The sequence below is a fragment of the Chenopodium album genome, chromosome 9 (genome assembly GCF_948465745.1).
Source record: "Chenopodium album chromosome 9, dcCheAlbu1.1, whole genome shotgun sequence".
In the NCBI taxonomy this organism is placed as follows: domain Eukaryota; kingdom Viridiplantae; phylum Streptophyta; class Magnoliopsida; order Caryophyllales; family Amaranthaceae; genus Chenopodium; species Chenopodium album.
The window spans coordinates 28,754,262-28,777,773 of NC_137842.1; the positions used below are offsets into that span (position 1 = coordinate 28,754,262).

Here is a 23,512-nt window from a genome sequence, read left to right on the forward strand (position 1 = left end):
TTATAGCATCGCTCTGTCAGTCTCTTCTGCCTTGATACACTTATGCGCTTTACCCAGCGCTTTAGCTAGCGTTTTGAGGCTCTTACGCCCCATATACGCTCTTAATGGTGAGCCTGGTAGCAAACCGTTCTGCATTGCCAATAGCGCTACCTCATGGCTCATATTTGGGAAGGTTGTTGCTTCCTTGTTTACTCTGGTGATGAAGTCCCTCAAGGGCTCGTCCTTTCCATAAACTAGTGACATCAACTCAATTGTTATCTTTGTTCGATCTACCAAGGTTATAAAATGCTCCATGAAAATCCTTTTCAGCTGATTATATGAGTATACAAAACCTTTTGGAATGGCTCCATGCCACTCCGCAGCCAACTCCTCCAGGGTTGGTGGGAATGCTTTGCACCAGACTGAATCCGTCATGGTATAGAGCACCATGTGATTCTCGAAACCTGATATATGGCTCTTAGGCATTGTGGTTCCATTGTACCTGCAGCTCGGCATGTTTATCTTCTCCATCGGTTCCTCTAGAATCTCCTGACAAAATAGGGAATCATATGGAATAACCTGGATCCGATCTCGCTTCTCCCTATCCGCGCTGGTTCCCTTCTTAGAGGTTGGTGCCTGCTGCGGGGAACTCGCCTCTCTCCGGGCTGACCCTAGCTTGAGCTATTTCCTCCACGCTCCATTCTCGGTTCAGATTACGAGCTTCCAACTCCATTATTTTCTTCCTTAGCTGGATGAGCACTTTGTGGTCGGGGGTGAGGGTTGTGGGTGTTGGCTTCTTTATTGCCGGTTCTGTAGCTGCTGCTGTTGGTGACGAGCTCGCTCCCTTACCAAGGTTTGCAAGGACTGTTGTCATCGCTGTCAGGTGCTCCTTACTGCACTTAGAGAGGTTGTACAGGATGACTTGCATGTTTACGAGCTGCGGTTTTTGGCCTATGGGTGCTGAAATAATGGTTTTATTGTTCGCGCTAATCAACGGCATACCCTATTTGAAAATGGAACTAGATCCTACTGGATCGACTAGTTTCGATGCTGCTTTAGCTGCAATGGGGTTGGATTTTTGTTAGATGGTGGATTTGGGTTTTTCGGCGGATCCTTTGGGATCGACGGTTGCTGGTGGTGTTTTTTGTGGTGTTTGGTTGTTGTCATTGGCTTTGGGTACGGGTGTTTGTACTACTTCCTCCCCAGCCTTGGTGGTTTGTCAACTAGTCCCTAACTCAGTTGGTGAACCTCATGTTAGATGATACTTCCCCTCCTTTTAGCGCCAATTGTTCCAGGTGTGGATCGAAGGGTTCTGCTGGATGAGCTGGGCCCTGTCGACAACCTACACAAGGAAACACACGTAATTGCACTCGAGGGTGGCTTGAGAACCCCCCTCCGATGCCGAAGTTAGAGAGTGTTTAGAGAGAGAAAGTGTACTCAGGGAGATGTAAAGAGTGTAATAACTTGTGTGTCTCACCTCTTTTCAGTTGTACTTTTCCCTCTATTTAAAGGTGTACAATCTCCTATGTAGAGAGTTCAACCTGGTCAGCTCTTCGGGCTGACTCTATTGGGCTTGTGAGCCCTTTTTTTTTTTGGAAAATATGAGAAATTTTATTACCAAAAGGAAAGTTACAACTTACAAAAGCTAAGTTATAACAAACACTAAACCTACAAGGCCTGAAAAGGAAATAGGCCAACCAACCACCAAACAGTTTAAGCTTAATCTTCTGCCACCTTCTAGGAAAGGTTCAGGAAAAAAAAAACAAGAACAACTGGAGCTCAAGTTTCCAGCCACCTTCTAGGAAGGGTTCTGGAAACAAAGCCCGGGAACACAGAACAAACACAGAGCAAGACAGACCTACAAGTAAAAACCCCACCCATGCAGACTGTAAAAACGAAAACCTCCACCTAGACTCAGCTGCAAAAACAGTAGGGCTAGACAAAAGAAGGTATAACAGCAGTAGAAGAACCACAGTCAACTAAGCACCACAACAAAGTGCTGACCTAAAACCAGCAAAACCAACAAACCAGACCAGCAACTGCACCAAAAATCAGCAACAGCAGAACAGCAGCAAGAAATAGCAATAGAAACCAGCAACAGAAGCAGACTACAGCAACAGCAAAGCTGACTTGCAGCAACTACATCCAGCAGCCAGCAACAACAGCTTAAACCAACAACAGCAGCAGATTATACAACAACAACAAAGACAGCAACAGGTTCAGCAACCACAACCAGTTGACTTGCTGACCAGAACAACAACAGAGCTGCAATAGCACAGCAGAACAGCAACCAGCAACAGCAACAGAACACAGCAACAACAGCTGCTGACCAGAACAGCAACAGAGCAGCAACAGCACAGCAGAGTAGTCAGCAACAGCAACAGAATTCAGCAACAGCAACTGATTTCAGCAACAGCAACAGATAACAGAAACAACAGCAGAGAACAGCAGCAGTACAGAAACCAGCAACAACAACAAAAAAAAACTGCAACAGCAATTTCAAAAACCAGAAATCAGAAATCAGAAATCAGCAGTTGGGAATCAGAAATCAGCAACAAGTCAGCAACAGCATCAGAAAACCAGAACAACAGAAGCAGCTCCCTGAAAACAAACTAAGCAATCAAGTATTTGCTTCCCGCCGGGATTCTACAGGCTGAATGAAAGACAATATGTCTAACTAGGACATCAACATGCTTGCAACAACCAGTAAACAAAACTGCATTCCTCTGAATCCAAATACCATATATTTTTTCTGTGAAGGCTACATGGATCACTTTGTTTTTCAATCTGGAACTTCTGCAGATTTTCTTCAACCATTCAATCTCATTACTAAACTGCTGAACAGGCTTGGAAACATGTAAGATACCCAATACCTTGTTCCAAACCTGTCTAGAGTACTCACAATCAAAGAATAAGTGTTGAACACTTTCATTGCTATTCAAGCACAAGAAACACCTTGGATCACAAGAAATGTGTAATTGAAGCAACCTATCCTTAGTGACAAGCCTATCCCACAAAGCTAGCCACAAGATAAGTACACGTTTGGGAGTTGCTAAGTTATGATAAATGACTCTCTTCCAAGGAGCCTTAGGGACTTGAGGCCTAATAGCAGCATAAAGCTTCTTGATTTTCATCTTGTTGCCCCGTATGAAACCATTCCATCCCCCTTGATCATTCACAACATCTCTAAAACTCAGAATCTTCTTCAAGAACCACGAGCATTTAGCAGGGGTAGGAGTGGTCCAACAATCTTTATGCTTGAAATAATAGATATGGACCCACTTAACCCAAAGATTATCAGCCTTGTGAGCAATATCCCAAAGTGACTTAGTGACAGCTGCTTTATTCCACTCAGGAAGAGAAAGCAAGTTCCAGCCACCACAGACTTTAGGGAGACAGATATAATTCCAAGCAACCAACGATTTCTTAGTAGGGGCAGAGGATCCAGTCCAAAGAAAGCACCTGAATCTAGCCTCGATCTCTTTTAGAATTTTCTTTGGCAAGACAAAAATTTGAGCCCAATATGTCTGAATACCAAACAACAAACTCTTCACCAACTGAAGCCTCCCAGCATAGGAGAAGTGTTTAGCCATCCACCCTTGGATTCTAGCAGTAACCTTCTCCACCAAAGGCCTACACTGAGCAATAGTAAGCTTCTTGGAAGAGAGAGGGACCCTAAGATACCTAAAAGGAATAGTACCTTGAGAAACACCAAGAAGCTCTCTCAGCTCTGTCTGAACATCAACAGAAACTCCTCCAAAATAGACTTCACTTTTATCAAGATTAGCAGAAAGCCCGGAAGCACCCGAGAATTTCAAGAAGGCTTGGAAGAGAAGCTTAACAGAAACACTATCAGCTCTAGAAAACATCAATAGATCATCAGGAAACATCATGTGAGTTAGGTTTAACTTTTCACATCTAGGATGAAAGTTAAAATCAGGAGTTAACCTAAGCTCATCAAGGCATTTGGAAAGGTATTCACTACCAATAGCAAAAAGAAAGAGAGACATAGGGTCACCTTGTCTTAAACCTTTTTTAGCTTCAAAAGGAGGGGCAGGAAAACCATTAATAAGAATAGAATAAGAGACAGAAGTAAGACAAGTCCGGATCCAGCTAACAAATCTCTGAGGGAAACCAAGCTCCTGCATAACAGTAATCAAGAATCCCCACTCAACTGAATCATAGGCTTTCTTCGAATCCACCTTAACCATGCACCTAGGTGAGATAAATTTGTGATCATAGCCTTTGATCAATTCAGTTGCAAGAAGGATATTGTCACCAATGTGCTTCCCTGGAATGAAACCTGCTTGGGCATCATCAATGACCTCACCAATGATAGCAGCAAGTCTAGCAGTTATGACCTTAGAAATGAGCTTATAAACCACAGTGCAACAGGCTATAGGTCTAAAATCCTTAACATGGGAAGCATTAGGGATTTTAGGAACAAGAGTGATAGTTGTGCAATTCCATTGCTTAGGCAAGGATCCTTTAGTGAAGAAATCAATAACATTAGTTTAAATATCATCTTTCAAAATATGCCAAGCTCTCTTAAAGAAAAAGGAGTTAAAGCCATCAATACCAGGAGATTTAGTGTTATTAATTCCCTTAAGGGCAGCATCAATTTCAGCATGAGAAACAGGCTGAATGAGATAACTCTGAGCAACAGAGCTAAGCTATTTACCCCTCCTCATAGTAACAAGATCAACAGCAGGAAGCGAAGGAGCCTGAGTCCCTAAAAGAGACTTATAGAAGGAGATAACTTCATGAGAAATAGCATCCGGATCCTTAAGCAAAACCCGGTTAGAGTCAAAGATGGAGTCAATTCTATTCCTTGCTTGTCTATTCTTCATCACAGAGAAAAAATAATGAGAATTTCCATCTCCAAGCTTAATCCAGTTGATCCTAGATTTTTGTTTGAAGATGCTTTCCTGAATATCATTCTAGTGTTTGACAGCCTTAATAGCATCAGATTCTTTAGCATCAGGATTCTGAGCCATTAAGTTCTGAATTCCAGCAAGCCTAACATTAGCTTGATCAATCTTCTCCTCAATGTTGCCAAACTACTTGCTATTAAGGGACTTGATACTAGACTTCACAGAATTAAGCTTCTGCCAAACAAAACTACCAGAACCCCAAGCCTGGGAAACAGTATCAAGGAAATCAGGATGATAATCAATACAGTTTAGAAACCTGAAAGGTCTACCTCTCCCAGCAGGGGAAGAACAAACATCCAACAGAACTGGACTGTGATCAGATAAAGAAGGGGCGAGATAAACAGTCTCAACATGCCCATGAGAGGCCAACCAAGCTTGGTTACTAAAGACTCTATCAATCCTAGAAAGAGTTCTAGGACCAGTGTGAGCCATATTTGACTAATAGTAGAAGGCTCCTTTGCTCTTGACCTCAGTGAGGTCCAAATCATCAACCAAACTCTGGAAATCTCTAGTCTCATAATCAGTAACATTAGTACCATGAAGCCTATCTGAAGTATGAAGGATAGAGTTAAAATCACCAGCACAAAGCCATAGAGAATGCTGAATAAAGATGTTCCTAATTCCTTCCCACATAGGAAGCCTATCATGAATAGAGTGTAGCCCATACATAATAGTGAGATGAATTTGAGTAGAAAGATCCTTAGAAGAGACACTACAATGAATGAACTGTTCATGAATCTTCAAGACATTGACAGTTACTCTATCTACATTCCAACCAGGCCAAATCCTCCCTTTAGGAGAATTATCATAATTGCACATCCAAAGCCAAGAAGAGCCAAACTTTATCTGATAAGTGAGAACATTTTTTGATTTGATTTTTGTTTCAAGAAGACCAATAACATCAACTGAATGAGTATGAAGCAACCTCTTTACAGAGGCAACTTTGCCAGGGTCATTCAGGCCCCTGACATTCCAAATAGAGTAAATCATGACACCAAAGGGGGATTAACCTCACCCCCGCTTGGATTTATAGTGAAACCACTTGCACCATCCATTTCATTTGCAAAGAAAGCAACAAAAGCATTAGAGGAAGAGGCAGGCTAATGAACTCTAGTTTGCTGGCTTTTTGTCTTCCTTCCAACTATTCTCCACCCCTCATCTGAATTTTGGGAAGTATGAACCTGTGGAGTAATGACCGATTGCCCATGAACAGAAGCATCAACATCAACAACAGGAGCAGGAGCTTGGCTAGGCTTAGGAACCCAGGCCTGCTTTTGCTTAGGAGCAACAGGAGCTAGCTGCTTATGAACCTGCTTAGGCTTAGCAGGAGCAGGTTTAGGAGAGCAATCATGACTAACCTTGTTGCACTTAGAACAGAAAGGTGGAGCCCACTCATACACTACCTTTAGCTCCAATAGTTCCTTTGAAGGTCTCTCAACCAAGACAGAGTTAGGCATAGGCTTTGTAACATCAATTTTAATTAGGACCCTAGCAAAAGACACTCTAAGTTGTCTAGAAGTACACTCATCAGCACAAATTGGCACTCCAAGCAAACTGCCAATACGGCTAAGAGTGTCAGATCCCCAACAATTAAGTGGGAGATTAGGAAACTTAACCCAGAGAGGAACAGTTCTTAGAATTTCAGCATTAATATCAAATTTTAGACACCAAGGCTTAACTATTGCTAGTTTTCCAAGGAACATATGAGGACCATAACAGAGTATAGTATCTTTATCATCACTAGAACACAGATTAATGATAAAGTACCCATCATCATGCCAATAAACATCTGATTTCTGCATATCACTCCATTGTTGGGCAAAAAAACGAAGAAAAGCAGCAATAGTAGGGTAAAAGCCAACCACATAGAAAACTAAAGCATTAGACCACTTTTTATTACCTGCATCAAGCTCGGATTCTTGTAATTCAGCAACTTTCTTCCCATCCTGAACTTTCGGAGCAACAAAGGACAGAGAAGCTCCTTTGGCAGCTATATTTCCAGAGAAAGGAACAACCCGATCCTCACGATGTTTATGCGCATTCTGCTCCAGGGAAGGTGTAGGATGGTGAGAAGGAACTATCGGCTCAGATCACTGCTCAGATCCTCTAGCAACCAATGGAATAGTCAACCCAAAAACCCTAGGTACTGTTCCATTAGAAATCCTTGAATCTGGCCTAGCAGTTGCTTCAGCAGATAGAGCAACGGTCTCAGCATCGCTTCTGGGAATAGCTCCACATGCTTGACGCACCAATGCCGGCGCCGGAATAACTTGTTCATCCACCTCTTAAATCAGACTAGGAACAAACGAAGTGCCTAAATTCCTTAAATTCTGCAAAATTGTGTTAAAAGCTTCATGAGTAATCTTTTGTTGTATTACTTGAGGTGTAGAAGTATTCTTCTTCTTCTTCTTAGCCATCGAAATCCAAAATTGATGAAGAAAACCGATCAAAGATGAAGAACCATGGATAAGAGAGAGAAGAGAGAAAGTCAACGAAAGTCAAACCTCATTTACTGGTGAGCCCATTACAGTTGTTCTCTTGGCCATGAGTGCGCATCCTGGGAGTTGGGCGATAGTTCAGCGGGAGCTAACCTATACACTTTTGATTTTATTATTTCTTGTAGATTTAGTATTTTACTTTACTTTATTTTATTTTTTTTTATTTTTTTTTATTTTTTTTATTTTTTTTTATTTTATTTTTACCCTCGTGTTTATTTTTTATTGTAGGTGTTTTGGGGTCCTTGATCGAATTTCATGTTTAAATCAAGTTCAAAGTCAATGCTCCAAGCTGTTGTTGCTGCTGCGCTTTATCTTTCACCACTTCATCTCCATATCCTACACCACACTCCCCTACTCCCTCAATTCTCCCTACAGCACATCTCCCCTGCTCCCTCACTTGCTATCAGTAGCCAAATTGGTCCCAATTCCCAAACAAACAACAACAATAACAAACAACAAAACACTCTATTTTGCTGATGAACCACCATGAACCACCTCCATGAACCACCATCAACAACCACCCTACAGTCGCACCTAGCAACACCAAACAACCACTGACCAACCCGCAAACTCAATTGCTCCCTTACAGCCGCAATTGAGCTGCCACGGCAATACGTCTCTCCGCGCAACCACAACAGCCACCTCACCATCTCGCAAAACTCACACACCTAAATTCGCACCAGTCACACACTCCCATCACCAAACCACTTGCAACCAACGAACACCACCACCACGCAGCCATCGAACTCAACCGTAACAAGCACGCAAACAACCCACTTCCCATGCATCACCTCGCACCTATTAACCTCCAATTAACCACCTCAAACACCACCACATAGTGCCATCCCCATTTCTAACCACCGCCAGCAACAACCTCTAATAGTAGCAGCCAGCAAATCGCTCCTAAACCGTGCAACCCCCAATCAAACTCAATCAAGCCCCAATTCAATTAGATTTCCCCGCGGGTGCGGGTGTGAGAGGAGCGGACGCAGGGCTTGATGCACCAAATCTGCCAATTTATGGCAGGAAGGAGCCGCGGGTGTGCCACGGTCTCTCTACGGGCACGGTCTTCTACGTGTGAAAAAAAACCATATCACGAGCTTCTCACTTGATATTTAATAAGATCGAGCGGTCAAGATTATATGTTGAAAATTGCTAATGGTTCATATTTGATGATAGAAGATTTGTGGGTGATGATGGTGGTGTGGTGAAGTTCAGAGCAGCAACGAAAGGAGAAGAAGGGGAATGGGTGTTTGACGGTTTAGGGGATTTGTGGGTTTATTTTTATTTCATTTTCTTTTATTTTATTTTCTTTCCTTATTCTTTTTATTTTCCTTTTCTTTTCTTATTTCTTCTCTTTTATTTTTCTTTTGTTTCCTCATTTTTTCTCATTTTCTTTTGTTCTTTTATTTATCTTATTTTTTTTAGCTTTGTATAAATACCCATTTTTTTGGGTAATTAGACCATCATCTATTATTCTATTTTCTTGATTAGTTTTGAGGGAGCTTCTCTCTCATTGGGTTAGATTAGATAATTTTATAGAGAGAAAGTAGATTATTGCTCAAGTTTCTCTATTGTATTCAACTTTTGGTCAAGTTCATTTCAATCAATCAACACTTTTTAAGTTTTCATCTTTAATCAAGTTCATCTTTAGTAATCTCTAATCCCTTCTTTTAGCTTTATTTATTTTCTTTATTGTTGAAAATTTTTATTAATTTTATTAGTTCATCCAGTTATTAGTGATTTCATTGTTCTTAATCATGTTTTGTTTTGTGTTTCTTGAGTTTATTTCTGGTTTAGATATTATGTTTAATCTTCCTTCTATTAGCTAATTTCTTATCTAGGGGAAGAGGTGGATAATATGTGTTGATATTGGATGAATGATGATGGTCTGATTGAACTCATGCCATAACTTGATGAAAGACATGATTTTTGATAGCTTGAGAATATTGTGGCACTTTATTTGATGTTTTCTAGTTTAAATGCATGAAAGTGATTTGAACTAGATTAAGATCATCTCTATTTTAATGATTGCATGAGAATAGTGGAGTTTTATGGATTGTTCTTCTTTATTCTCTTGATTTGATTATAACTAATAGGATGCATGAGAATGATCCTAATTAGTTTAGACCCTTTTTCATCAATTTGCCTAGACTATTGCATAAGAATGAATTGTTTAGGTAGAATCTTGTGTTCTTTGGCATGTTCATCATGATAATCATTATTGTTCACCTCTTTCTAATCATGTTTGACACCCTCGTACCCCTAGCGTCGTTCTCTCTTTATTTTAATCATCATTATCTTTGCTTATTTGTAGTTTTAGTGCTCTTTATTTAAAAACAAACAAAAACTTTCCCTTTTTACTCTTGCATTAGTGAATATGTTATGCTGGCGTTTGGCGCTAACTTAATTATTGACTGGTTTTCTTAAAATCAGATAGAAATTGACCGTATAGGAGGATAAAATTGTATTTTCCTCGAAAACATTCTTTTATTCTGATTAAACTCTAAAAAGTCAACAAAAATCAATTTATCAATGCTAATTGAATTAGGAATGAAAAGAACCTTGTAGAAGAATCTAGAAGACTAAAACCATTCCTATTTGCATTAGCAATGATAAATCCATATTAGGCCCTCCTCTAGATCATTGGGCCGCATATAAGGCTCAAACCAGGCCCAGTATAGTAATTTGGCCATAACTTCCTCAATATTCATCGGAATTGGGCTTATAATATATCGTTGGAAAGCTCTTTTCAAACCCTATTCAACTACACTACTATTGGACCCATATCTTGGACCAACCAAACTAGATTGGCTGTTTTCTTAAAATAGATTTTCAAAAACAGAGAGAGGAGAAAAGAAATTAAAACTATCTGAAACACTAGACTTTCCACACTTTCACTTCATTCGATTATGATTTGACGTGAAAGGTACTCATCACTGAGTTTGGTTTTGGGGTGACACAAATGGGTGTCTACGGAATCCCCCACTTTGACTGAGTTTGGAGAAACGCAAGTTTCGAAAATTAAAGTCAAAGTAGCGATAGGGACGGAGAATGATTCAGAACGTTCAGCAATCCTAAATCACTCTTGTAACGCCGATACCTGCAAACTAGCATTAGTTAAACAGATAAAAGAGTTAAGAAACGCGTATCTTGAACCGTCGAGCACACGTCTCTGAAAGCAACTGATCTGATACTGTATTTCCGTATTTCTGTATTTTTGACGACCTCTTGCAAGCTAGAGAATGCCATCCTGCTTGAAGACTGCTACGCTTGTAACTGCCTCCAATTTATGCCTTGATAAACTTCCGCAAGCCAGGGAACACTATCGAAGGTTGCTTCGCTTGAAACGATCCTCTTCCGCTTTATGACCATCTTCCACATCTTAGGAAACACGATCGAACACAACTTCACTTGAAAACACCTTAAGTTGTTTGTGACAACTCTTCGCAAGCTAGGGAACGTTGCCGAAGATATCCTTGCTTGAAGCTATCCTTTTCTGTTACGATAATTTTCCAAAGAAAATTAGCAAAGACCTCCGCTTTGAACTTTGCTTCTGTTATGCCTTTACGTCGGCACTTCTACTACTTTTGAACCTGTATGTCGGTGCCTTTCGCTGAATGAACCAGTATATCGGTGCCTTTTATGATGAACCAGTATGTCGGTGCCTTTTGCGATGAGCCAATTCTTAGGCGCTTTAAGCTAAGCGAGAAGATCTTTCATCAGGTCGATCACTTTATGTAATCAGGCCGATTACTAAAAATCGTGTGAAATTGCTTAGAGGGGCTAACTAGCTTACCAAGGAACCAAAAATATATTGCATAAGGTTGGAACTACCATACTGAGTGGCTGAATGTTCTACCGCCGCTGAAACAACATTGGCACCGATAATCTGGCTGTAGCGCCAGACGCTGGAACTAGCGCTAGGCGCTAAGCCTTATCAACTGATGCCAAGGTCTGATGCTTGGCGCTAGAGTCGGGTTTTCCTTAAATACCCTTCTCTTCTTCATTTTTGCTGTTGTTATTCGCGTTTCTTGCTCGAGAATTCTCAGAATTTCAATTCACTCGTTCTTACTTGGTTCTCAACCAAATTCGCTTAAATTTGTTGCAAATCAAAGCTTATTCCATCCATTTTCCCGATCTATGTAAGTTTCCTCCAAACACACGCCGGTTTTAATGAATTTCGCATGTATTTATCCACGAATTTCTTGAAAATTTGAAATTAGAATTGCTTAATTCTCTTTGTTTATCAAATTTTACGCCATGAAATTGCTTGATTATGTTTATATATTTCCTTGGGAGTAATTTGAGACTTCTTTGACTCAATTTGGTGCAAAAACGAACAAATCACCATTGTTGAACCTCTTAAGGTCGGAAAAACAATGTGGCTTGTTCTTGATGTTTTTACTAGCAATTCTTGCCCAATTTGTCACAATAATTACTATAGTATTGCAAGAAATTGTTTGATTGCTTGAAAATGTCGTGTATGCTCAATTTTAATTTGTGCTCTGTTTTAGTACTACGTACTCTGTTTTTTGCGAACGTAGTATCATGCGGCTAGGCGAACCTTAGATACCATAGAACCTTAATTTATGATAATTCTACACAATGTAGCATGGCTAGACAGCGAGGCTCTGGTTCACGGTCTCGAGACGTTTGACGGGAGCATGAGCCTGTAGAGAATGACGCTGATCCGTCCACTTTGTTCGGCCGACTCCCTAAGTGGGATAAGCAGACCTTGTACTTCTCTCCCGTCCACCATATTTCTGAGAGGGTGAGACGGGGTTTCACACTTGGGAGGACACGTTGTCACGGCTCCGGTTCCGACGGTTTGAGCGACCTGTACAAGATGTACATCTCCAAAGACGACCTAACGAGACTTCTATGGAAGTCTTACGGACTGACGGCACTGTTTGAGACCTCAGACCCCATGATTGCCTCTAGCGAGGGTCACCATGTAGTCCGTGCTCTGGTAAAGTTCTTTTGGGACACCACCAACACTTTTCACTTCCCTTGGGGTGAGATGATGGTCACTCCGACCGACTTCAGTCTCATTACGGGACTGGAGATTAGCTATGTGGCGCTGCCATTTGACAGCGAGATTACCGTCTTTTCTCCTAAGGTTGAGGAGCTGTTGGGTCCGATTGTTGTTCGGGCTCGAGCTGAGGTAGAGACGACTCAGTTCAGTGCTAGGGGGATTCGCCGCTCGACTTTAGGAGCGGCTTTTGATGATGGTGTGACTACCCGAGAGCAGCGGGTGCGCACCTTTGAACTTATTTTGCTGTGAGGGACGTTCTCCCCTGACAAGGGTAGTAGGGTGCTGCTTTACTACCTCCCTGTTGTCCGTGATCTACACTAGATTGGGACTTACGACTAGGACAGCTTGGCCTATGCTGATTTCATTCGAGTGTTGCGGGACTCGTGTCGACATCGGTCCTTCGCGGGGAACGTTGTTCTATCCGGCTTTTGGAGGGTCGTAGAGGTATACTTTATTTCCTGTAAAGTTTAGCTTACTTTTTAGTTAGCACTCGCTGATAACTTTAGCCACTTGTAGATCTGGTTCTATGAGTACTTCCCCTCAGCTGCGCCGTCGAGACCGTCGCCGCGCAGGTTTCCAGTTAGTGATTCCTAAGGCAGCCACCGTGTGGGGATGTCCACTACCTATGTCCGAGATTGGATTATCACGGTATGGTTCATTACTTATTTGAACATTTTGTGATGCCTTAGATAGATTCTTGTCTGACATACGCTCTTTGCAGGAGCCTTAGGTGTTGTACCGACCGTGGGTCGACTTGGTAGTCCCTGGACTAGCCGCGTAGTATTCTGCCGAGCGTCGCTATTTCTTAGGGACCTATGGAGCGGTCGCATATCTTGGGGAGAGGGTTTCCATTCAGCATTCATCAGATACCTTTGTCATTCCTGCTCCTCCACCAAGTCACTTGTTTAACGCCACGAGGTTGGTGAGCATGTCAGAGGGAGCTGGTACCCCTTGGCGATCTTACACGATCCCCGGGCGATGTTATGAGGAGGATCTACTACCGTTGTTAGCTCTAGTTCCAATACCTGCTGAGGATGTGGCGGTATGAGTTTCAGCTCTTACCTTTCGTTAAGTAGCCCCCAAGTGATACTTCACTGATTTTGTTTTTCTTTGTCAGGATAATCCTGCTGAGTTTGTGCCACCCCGTATGTCCATCCACTATTAGGGGACATATGGGCCAATTGAGGAGATGATTCCTCCGGCTCCTGAGGGCGAGCGCTTTGTTGGCGATCGATTCCTCGTCACCAGACTCGGATAAGCTTATTTATTGCAACTTTTTGTCCATATATATTATGCATGTTTACTGACTTATTTCTTTGACAGTTCTCACGCGAGATGGTTTCGGCGATGGCACGATGTATAGATGTCTTCCGTGTCCAGCTCATCTGGATAAGGAACGTGGCTACATGCCGTCGAGACGACGCTATTAAGGAGGTAGCTTCCCTTCTTATGTTTTTGCATTGTCGCTTCTATTTTTCATGTTTCTGATCTTAGTTTCTTTTGTAGGGTCAGCCCATTCCTTCTCGTACCCGCACTAGACCTGAGGTGCGGAGGGATCCAGCGAGGTCTAGCTCGAGACGTCGCCGCACTGGTTCGGGTGGTCGGGGCGGTCGTTTTGAGGCTACCCGTACCGAGGCGGTAGAGGGCTCAGGCTCTTCATCATAGGGCGCACATGCTGCGCCGGTAGGCCAGGGAGAGGCTACCTCGGCTCTTAGAGGTCGTGGGATGTACGAGGTCAGCTCGTCATCGCAACAGTCTCCGCAGCCTCAGCCTCAGGTTTATCTTTGGTGGACGGGTCCTGTGCTGAGTTTTCCTCCTCCCGAGGAGACTGGAGCTGGAGCCGGAGCTGGTGGATAGGTTACTCCTCGTACGGCGCAATTTTATGAGATGATGGGTGTATATCCCTCGGCGCCGTAGTTTGTTCCTGTGCTTTTTATTATTTTATTTTAACTTTGTATAAAACTTTTCCTTTTATTAGACTCATTATTTAGACATGCTTGTATATACATACTATTATGAGTTTTATTCTTTATTTATCGTTTTTTTCATTTTTTTTTATTATTATTATGTCCATGTTTGTGTGTGCAAAGAATTGTGAATAATTTTGCGCAAAAAATAATCCGTCATTTTTATTATTGATGGAGGGTATCCGACTTTCTCCCCCCGAAAAAAAAATGAAAAAATAAGAGTCACATAAATAATATTGGATTTATAAAAACTTGGAAGTCAGTCTAAATAAAATCCAAAAAATAATATAATTAATATGATAGTTAAATTAATTAAGAGGAAGGAATAAATGAATTTTTAGAAAAAGATATAAAAGAAGAATAAGGAAACCGTAAAGTCATTAGCAGACTCGAATCAGGACAAAAACGCGGTTTTTTGGAAAGCTCGTACGAAGAGACATATTAGCGCCAGCTGGCGCCACACGTTTTAGTAACTTAGCGTTTGGAGTCAGGCGCCAATATTTGGCGTCCGGCGCTAATGAGTTCTGACTCCGAATCCTTCTGGGATTAAAACTACGCCGATTTTGTGTATAAATAGCCCCCTGCCCAGTCGTTTTTCTTCATAATTTCAGCAAATAAAATTTTTTCGTTAGCTTTAGAAAAAATAACAACATGTCTCTAGTCTCCAAAAGTTTTACCAAATACACTCATGAATGGTGTCGGTCTCTTAATGCCAAGGAGAGAAAAGAGTTAGATATGTTTCACTTGGGGGGTATTTATGGTGTCAAAGGGGTAGATCTTAATTCAGATTTTATTCATACCGCTCTAGAATATTGGGATGTAGATACTCATTGCTTTAGAATAGGGTATGATGAAATTAGCCCTTTGCCGGAAGAATTCGGTGCTATTTTAGGCTTCCCTGCGCTAGATCTTGTAGTAATCCCTAGAATAAACGAGTATTATTATAAGGATTTTGAACGCTTCTTCAATTTAAAAGACAAAGATCTATCAAAAATAGTACATGGTAGCATAGTAAATTTGAAAGAATTTTCTCACCATTGTTTTAATAGACTTTATTCTGAATCTTTCCATGCTTATAGAAGAAGGGCTTTCCTGTTTTGCAGGCTTAATCAATTTTTCTTACTAGTGGTAAAAATAATGAGGGTCAATCAATTATATCCACTGTTTTAGAATAGATTGAATCTGGGAGAAATCCAATGCCCTTAATAGTTGCAGAGACTATGCTTAGTCTTGATCAATTAAAGAAAAATCAAAAAGCACCTTTTCGGGGCTCTCCGATTTTATTACAAGTAGAAAAATAATATTTTAATTATAGAAATCAAAAAATATATTTTTGTATAGTAATAATAATTTATTTGCATTGCAATTTTTACAGATGTGGCTAATCGAAAGACTGGAATTAATTAGCCCTGCGGACAACATTGAGAAGTATACTCCAAATTGCTTCGTGAGAAGGAAGAAATGCTTCTCTAAGGTGGGGCGCCATGAATGGAAGAAGGTCTTCGAGTTTTGTAATTTTTCCATCAAGTGGGTTATCCCTTGGTGAAAAATAGAAAAGATGGTTGGTGTCAACAAGCAGCCTTTCTGCATGTCGTCTTCCAAGCTTGTCCCCATGACTTTTTATTATCCCTACAGGATAAAAAGACAATACGACCTTCTTCAGACTATTCCTTCCGGCGATCTTCGTCGTCCTTACGAGTTCCCTGTCTCCCTGGAAGTAGACAAATTTGATGCTTATTGGAGTGCCATACCTTTATGGGAAGTAATTACCCAAAAGGTTCCTTCTTCTTTTCCTAATGATGTGAAAAAGTGGCTTATGAAGAACCCCTCAAAGGATGTGAAGAAAAATCAGAGTAAAACTGATGTGAAGAGTCGTCTAGGTGACAAGGTGATTCCTGTTAAGGAACGCTTGGGTGAAAGAATTGAGTTCAAAACACCTATAATGCCTAAGAAGAAGAGTACTGCAAAAGCTGAAGGAAAAAGGAAAGCTGACACCACAGAAAAGAACGCTTGGGTAGAAAATAAGCATGGGGTCCTAGCTAAGGGGGAAACTATTTACTCCAAGATTGAATGTAGGTCCTCTAAAGGATGCCTACTAGCTTAGGTTATGGATGAGGAAGAAGATGCAGACGAGAATTGGAAAAGGGCTAAGAAAGAGAAAAAAGATTAAGAGCATTGCTTAATTTCCATTTATTAGACTTAGTTTTTAAATTTAAAGTTAATTTATTTAAGCTTTATTTAAATTCCATCAATAATGTAATTTATTTTTTATTGAAATTCCAGTTTTTTAATTAAATTATTTAGTTTAAATTTATTTTATCAAAGCAATAAAAACCGAAGAATTAATTTTCCGGAAATTTTTTCGAGTACGGAAGTTGAAAATTTTTCGAAAAACACCGAAATATTCCCAGACATTTTTCAGTAAATTTGCGCCTTAATTCTGCGACTGGCGCCAGCTGCGGTAGTCTGGCGTCAGGCGACGGAAGCTGTCGTCTAGCGCTGATGTTCATCGCCTGGCACCAAAATTTTTTCTGTGACGCCGATCTTTCGTCGATCTTCTGTTGAATTTTTTTATTAAGTCTGGGATGCGAGATTTGAAAAAAAATTAGTGGCCGCACCCGTAAAGGGTTGCCTACTTATCCTTTCTTAAGGAATCAGGCCAAACGTAGCTCTCTTGAGTATCCTACTCAAGTAATTATGGGTAGTATTTTTTAAGTTGGTCAAGATTTGTCATGTTCGAGAACTCATTGCCATCCGTATTAGTTAGTTTTGCTGCACCCCCTGACAGAATTGTTTTGACAATGTACTGTCAAGACCAATTAGGTCTGAATTTTCCCCTTTGATCTAAAACATTTTTCCTTAATGCTTTTAACACCAAGTCTCCTACTTTGATGTTTGTTGTCTTGACCTTCTTATTAAAATGCCTAGCCATACGAGTTTGGTAACATTGAGTGTGATGTAGAGCTTCTAGTCGTTTTTCATCGAGTAGAATTAGCTCTTCATATCTTGCCCTAGTCCATTCAACTTCATCGAGTTTGCTCTCTAATGCGATGCGTAGAGATGGAATCTCTAGTTCGACAGGTTGTACAACATCCATTCCATAAACCAAGGAAAATGGCGTATTTCCTGTTGATGTGCGAATTGACGTGCGATAACCCCACAATACGAAATGAAGTTATATAAGGGGAAGAATGATGATGTTGAATGCTATATTTTTATAGCAATTCTTCACATTCGGCTTGAAAGTGAGTTCCATTGTCACTTATCATTTAATGTGGGACTCCGTATCGACAAATAATATTTCTTTCGATAAAGAGTGCTACATGTTTTGCAGTGAGTTTAGCGTATGATTGTGCTTCGACCCACTTTGTGAAGTAATCAATTGCCACTAGGATATATTCGTGGCCTCCTGTTCCTGGGAGAGTGATTTTGCCGATGATGTCAATTCCCCATGTAGAGAATGGCCATGGCGACGTGTAGATGTAGAGCAAGGATGGAGGAACATGTTGTAAATTAGCATAGATTTGGCACTTAGGGCATCTTTTTACGTATTGATGGCAATCCCTATTCATTATAGTCCAATAGTATCCTTCTCGCATTATCTTTTGGACTAACATTTTGCCATTTATGTGAGTTCCACAAATTTCTTCGTGGACTATCCTCATTGCTCTCTGGGCATCCTTTTTTCATACACATAAGAGAGCTCGACCCTTAGGTATCCTTTTATGTAGCTCGTTGTCTATGAGTACGTATTGGGAAGCCAAGAGTCTTAATGCTCGTTTTGCTCTTTTGTCAGCATGAGGAGGGTATTCTCCTTTGGTATAATTGAGTATATCCGTATACCACGGTTATTCTTCTTCTTCTTCTTCGTCTTGGATTACTTCATCATCTTCTATAGCTTGAATATATGCTGGTTTGTGACTTTTTTCTATAGTTAGAGGCATTTGCTCGATTTCCGTAGGAATCCTAACCATTGAGGCTAGTCTTGCCAAGGCATCATCAAATTGGTTATATTCTCTAGGTAGATATGTGTATTCTTCATTCTCTAACTGATTAGTAAGAGTTTCCAGATAGGTTTGGTAAGGGGCTACACTTTCGCTCCTTACTTTCCACCTTTTGGAGATTTGATTGATGATCAATGAAGAGTCTCCGAATATCCGTAACTTTTTTACTCCCAATGCCAAAGCTGTTTTAAGGCCTACCACGCATGCTTCGTATTCAGCAGCGTTGTTGGTAACGTCAAAATCAAGCTTTATGGAGATTGGAACATGCTCTTCTTTAGGTGATACTAGCAATACTCCAACGCCACACCAAGGAAAGGTCCAGGTATCATCTTCAGTGACCATTAAGTCATCATCTGGAAATTGATTGTCTTGTATCGGCGTCGAGTCTTCTACTGAAAAGTCCGCTAGAAAATCTGACACCACAGATCCTTTTGATCCGTGTCATTTATGGCACCTTTAGGCTATGTTTTCTTTATATTTCTATGCTCCTTTGTAGTCGTTTATGTCGTGTTTTTAGAGAATAATGCTCGATTCGCGTGTTTTTGTGTTAGTTTAGAGAAATGCATGCTTTTAATGGCTTTCTTATCATTTTATTCATTTCTCGGCTATTTCTCTTGCTTCTCCGTTTATTTGTCTTGTTTTGTAGGTACGTCGCAGGCTATATGCATGGGAATTGAAAATAGCACCCACTAGGATCAATATGCACTTTTCGGAATTGAATTTGAGTTTGAAACAAAGGAAAACGAAGGATTGCAAAGTATCAAATAGGACCTTTGTTCATTGTTTTAGTCATATCTCAAGTTCTATAGATCGGATTAGGGTGATTCAAGTTGGGTTGGAAACTAGGCTTGAAGAGCTTTCCAATGATAGGTTGCACGCCTTCATACAATTCTTAGGTCGGAAGTTACAGCCTTCTGAAGTTGGCCCTGTAAAACTGTCGCGGGCGCGGGGTTATTGCAGCTCCAAAACTGCCGTATTTGGGCAGTAAGCACCCGCGGTTGTTCCGAGGGCTCCCCGAGGGCCCGGGCCTTGGCCCCGCGGGAACGATCTTGGGCCGCGGGCGCGGCTATCGGGGTGTCCGTTCCCCTCCGCGGGCGCGGCCGATTTCTCCGCGGGCGCGGGTTTCTGGGTCTTTTACGATTTTAAGCTTCTTTTCTCCTTTTGTTTATATAGTTTTTGTTTTCTTTATTCTTCATTCATGTAATTCTTTAGTTTTAGAATAGTTTTCTCTCTCTTAGGTTGAGAGCTTCTCTCTCTAGATTAGGCTAGATTAGGAGTAGTTTTAGAGAGAGAAAGTGAGGAATTTCAATGGTGATTGAGAGATTGAAGATGCAAGTGTGACAATTGTGTTGGAGATCTTCTTAATTATCAATGAGAATTTCTAAACTCTATCTCATTCAATTTCTTTGTTTAATTTGATGTTTGTTTGGTTTGATTTTGATATTTGATGTTTGATTAGAGTAATTGTTCTAGATATTTTGTTGATTCTTGTTTTCCATAGTTGTTAGTTGATAGAAGATGATTCTTGAATAGTTGTTTGGCTAGGAATTGGGTGAAACTTGTATGATTGATTAATTGTGATTAATTTGGGAATTGTGTTGATTGATTGTTGAGATTAAAGTGATTAGTGAAGGTTTGCATGTGTGTAATTCAATTTGGCCTTGAGAATTATGCTAGATTGCATTGTAATTGCTAATTACATGAACAATTGATTTAGGAATTGCAATTATCAATTGGTTTTGATTGTGATTCTCTTAGTTTGTTATTCATAGTGAACCCTAGCTTAACAATTAGGAGATAGCTCTTTGATTCCTATTGATTGCTCTTATCATTTAGTCCTCACAACCTTTGATTGGCATGCTCTTCCCAAGTTGTTGCAATTGACATGATTACTTGTTGATCCCCATTCCTAGTGTTTTATTTCCTTTGTTACTTGTTTTGTTAGTTGTTAGTATTCTCTCTTACCTTCGTCTTCGACCTAGCTTAGGTGCATAATTGAAAGTGCTTGAACATTACCGTTCCTTTTGGTTCGACCCTTGACTTGCCTCTATACTCGTATTTAGGTTTGTTAAGTGTTTATAAATTTAGTTTGACAGAGGGAAGATTAGATAACGACCTAGTTTTCCCCTCGTCACCTTTGATAGCTTTTTGTGGCATGAACCTTACATCAAACTGGGCTAAATTGACTATCCATCTCGATATGCGTCCATTGAGTGTAGATTTCTCGAATAGATACTTAAGTTGATCTAATCGGGAGACTACGAAGACTGTATGCACTAGCATGTAATGTCTTAACTTGGTTATGGCCCACACCAAGGCAAGGCACAATTTCTCAAGTGGTGTATAACGTGCTTCATATTCAAGCATTTTGTTAATTAGATAGTAGATCGCATTTTCTTTGCCTTCTACTTCTTGTGCTAGCATAGCTCCCATTGTCTCTTTGGTAACTGTTAAATATAGTCTAAGAGGTATTCCCAGAAGTGCTGGTGCTAATACAGGAGGATTTGCGAGATAGGCTTTTATCTTTTCAAAGGCTTTTTGACACTCGTCATCCCATATTACTGGTACATTCTTCTTATGCTTTTTAAAGATTGGCTCACATATTGTCGTCAATTTTGATATGAACCTACTTATGTATTGTAACCGACCAATAAATCATCGAATCTGCTTCTCGGTTTTGGGCGGTGGCATTGACATGATTACCTTGATATTGGTTGGGTCTATCTCTATTCCACTATAGCTTATGACATAACCCAAAAGCTTGCCTGAGGTGACTCCCAAAGCACAGTTAAATGGGTTCAACCTCATATTGTATTTTCTTAGCCTTCCAAAAAATTTTCTTAAGGCTACTTGATGGCCTGGGCAGTCTTTTGATTTTATAATCATGTCGTCCACATATACTTCGACTTCTTTATGCATCATGTCATGGAGTAAGGCAGCCGCTGCACGTTAGGAAGTAGCACCCGCGTTTTTCAACCCGAATGGCATTACCGTGTAGCAGTAAGTACCCCATGGTGTTATGAAGGTTGTTTTCTCCATGTCTTCTTCTGCCATTAGAATCTTATTATAACCTGCGTATCAATCCATGAACGAGAGAAGTGCGTGATTTGCTGTGTTATCCACCAAAATATCGATGTGTGGTAAAGGAAAGTCGTCCTTTGGACTTGCCTTATTTAGATCTCGATAGTCGACACACATTCTTACCCTTCCATCTTTTTTCGAAACTGGGACGACATTAGCGACCCATTCGGGGTATTTGGATACATTGATGAAACCTGCAGTTATTTGTTTTTGAACTTCCTCCTTTATTTTAAGAGCAACGTCGGGTTTCATTCGACGTAACTTTTGTTTTACAGGTTTCATTCCCGGAATTAGTGGTATAGTGTGTTGAGCTATTTTCCTATTAATGCCTGGCATATCTTCGCATGACCAAGCAAATACATCGATGAATTCTTTAAGCAAGTTGATTAAATCGGTTCTTTCTTGTTCATTAAGTGTTAGGCTGATTTTAACTTCTCTTTAATTGGTTGAATCATTTGAGATATCAACCGTCTCAGTTTCTTCAATTATCAGTGTTTTCTTTTCAAGTGTTTCCATTGCTTTAATAAGTTCTTTGTCTTTTTCATTGTTAGTTAAGCAATGCTCATCATCTTGGGTTAAAGAAGAACACAAGGAGTAAGGAGAAGAAGTCATATTATTATATTCTAAGATCATTACATCGAAGAGTGATATGTCCTCAGGGACCTGATCACTAACTATCCTAGGAGAAGAGATAGAAGGAGAAGGTGCTACAACTAAAGACATAGATGACTCTATAGGTAGAGACTCTGACTCAGACTCAGACTTAGACGACTCTTCGAACATTGGTCCTTGCCTTGTCGTGATAGAGATCTTCCATCCACTTGGAGTAGTTACCTTAACGGTCTTGCGCCACCCTTGTAGTGATCCTTCTGCTGGAGTGATTAACTTCGAGGGATCAAAGTTTTCACTTTGTAGAACTGTCTGAATGAGCGAGGAGTTATCCTCTTTGTATGTCGGCTCATCCTTTTCTTGCCCAAATAATAATCCCATGATGTTAAAGTCAAAGCATGGGGGTGCTTTCTCCTTATGGACAGGAGTTGGGATTTCGTCTGTAAAATAGCAATCTAAGAAAATTTCGAATCCCGGTTGCCTTATGCCATTTACGACAAATGGTTCGGGAAATTCGTAGCATGGATCGTCCTCACCTTATTTTATAAATTGACCATTAAGGGTAAGAGGGTTCTGATCCATTGTGATTGCTTTCTTTTGAATGCGAGCGTCTCTACGTGCCTTCGACTTTTCTTGGGCTCGCTTAAGATCTTTCTGAGTCGGTTCGAAATCAATTCTGAAAGTGTCTAATTTAGGGAGGCCAGGTGATTCCAGCGGTTTTGCTATTCCTTTTTTCTTTCCTAGGGTCATCCCAGGAAAAATGTCCTTGCTTCTTCAGAATAGCATTCACGATCATGTTGGAATGGGGGTCGTGGCAGAGAGAGGTCCTTTCATCCTCCTAGATTAAGGCGACCTCTTCATTAAAGCCCCACAAATCTTCATCATCTTCATCGTGCTCCACGTTAATTATTGGATTTTCTATAGAATTAATCCTCGTAGGCGAAGCATCAATGGTAATAGGAATTCCTCCCACTATAGCTTTTACTTGTTGGTGGAGAGATGAGGGGACGGTCTTTAGGTCATGAAGCCAAGGGCGTCCCAACAATAAATTGAATGAAGCTTTAATATCTACTACTTGGAAAGTAGTAGCGTGTTCTATCGCTCCCGCCGTTACATTCATGGTAATTTTACCAAGAGCTTGACGACGAGTGTTGTCGTAGGCTCTTATTCCTTACGTTGACGGGGTTAAGTATTCATCCCTTATGCCTAAAATCCTTGCAGTTCTAAGTGGACAGACATTAATGGCTGATCCATTGTCTACAAGAGTCATAGGGACATTCATTCTCTTGCAAACTACTGTGAGGTTTAATGCCTTATAGTGTTTGTCACCTTCTGGGGGAAAATCCTTGTCGGAAAAGGTGATCAAATTGATGGGACTAGGGAGATCACTCGTGAGGAAGTT

The 23,512-nt window shown here is 40.6% G+C and overlaps 1 protein-coding gene across 1 annotated transcript; it reads right to left on the reverse strand.

The window, feature by feature from the left end:
• LOC145557572 (uncharacterized) lies at positions 1 to 495 on the reverse strand. Its single transcript, XM_081618746.1, has one exon. It carries the CDS (start codon positions 493 to 495, stop codon positions 1 to 3), a length of 495 nt encoding a protein of 164 aa, XP_081474872.1.
• Positions 496 to 23,512: the final 23,017 nt, after the last annotated feature.

Coding starts and splice junctions, on each gene's coding strand:
- LOC145557572 (XM_081618746.1), bottom strand. CDS start 495: ATGCCGAGCTGCAGGTACAATGGAACCACAATGCCTAAGAGCCATATA.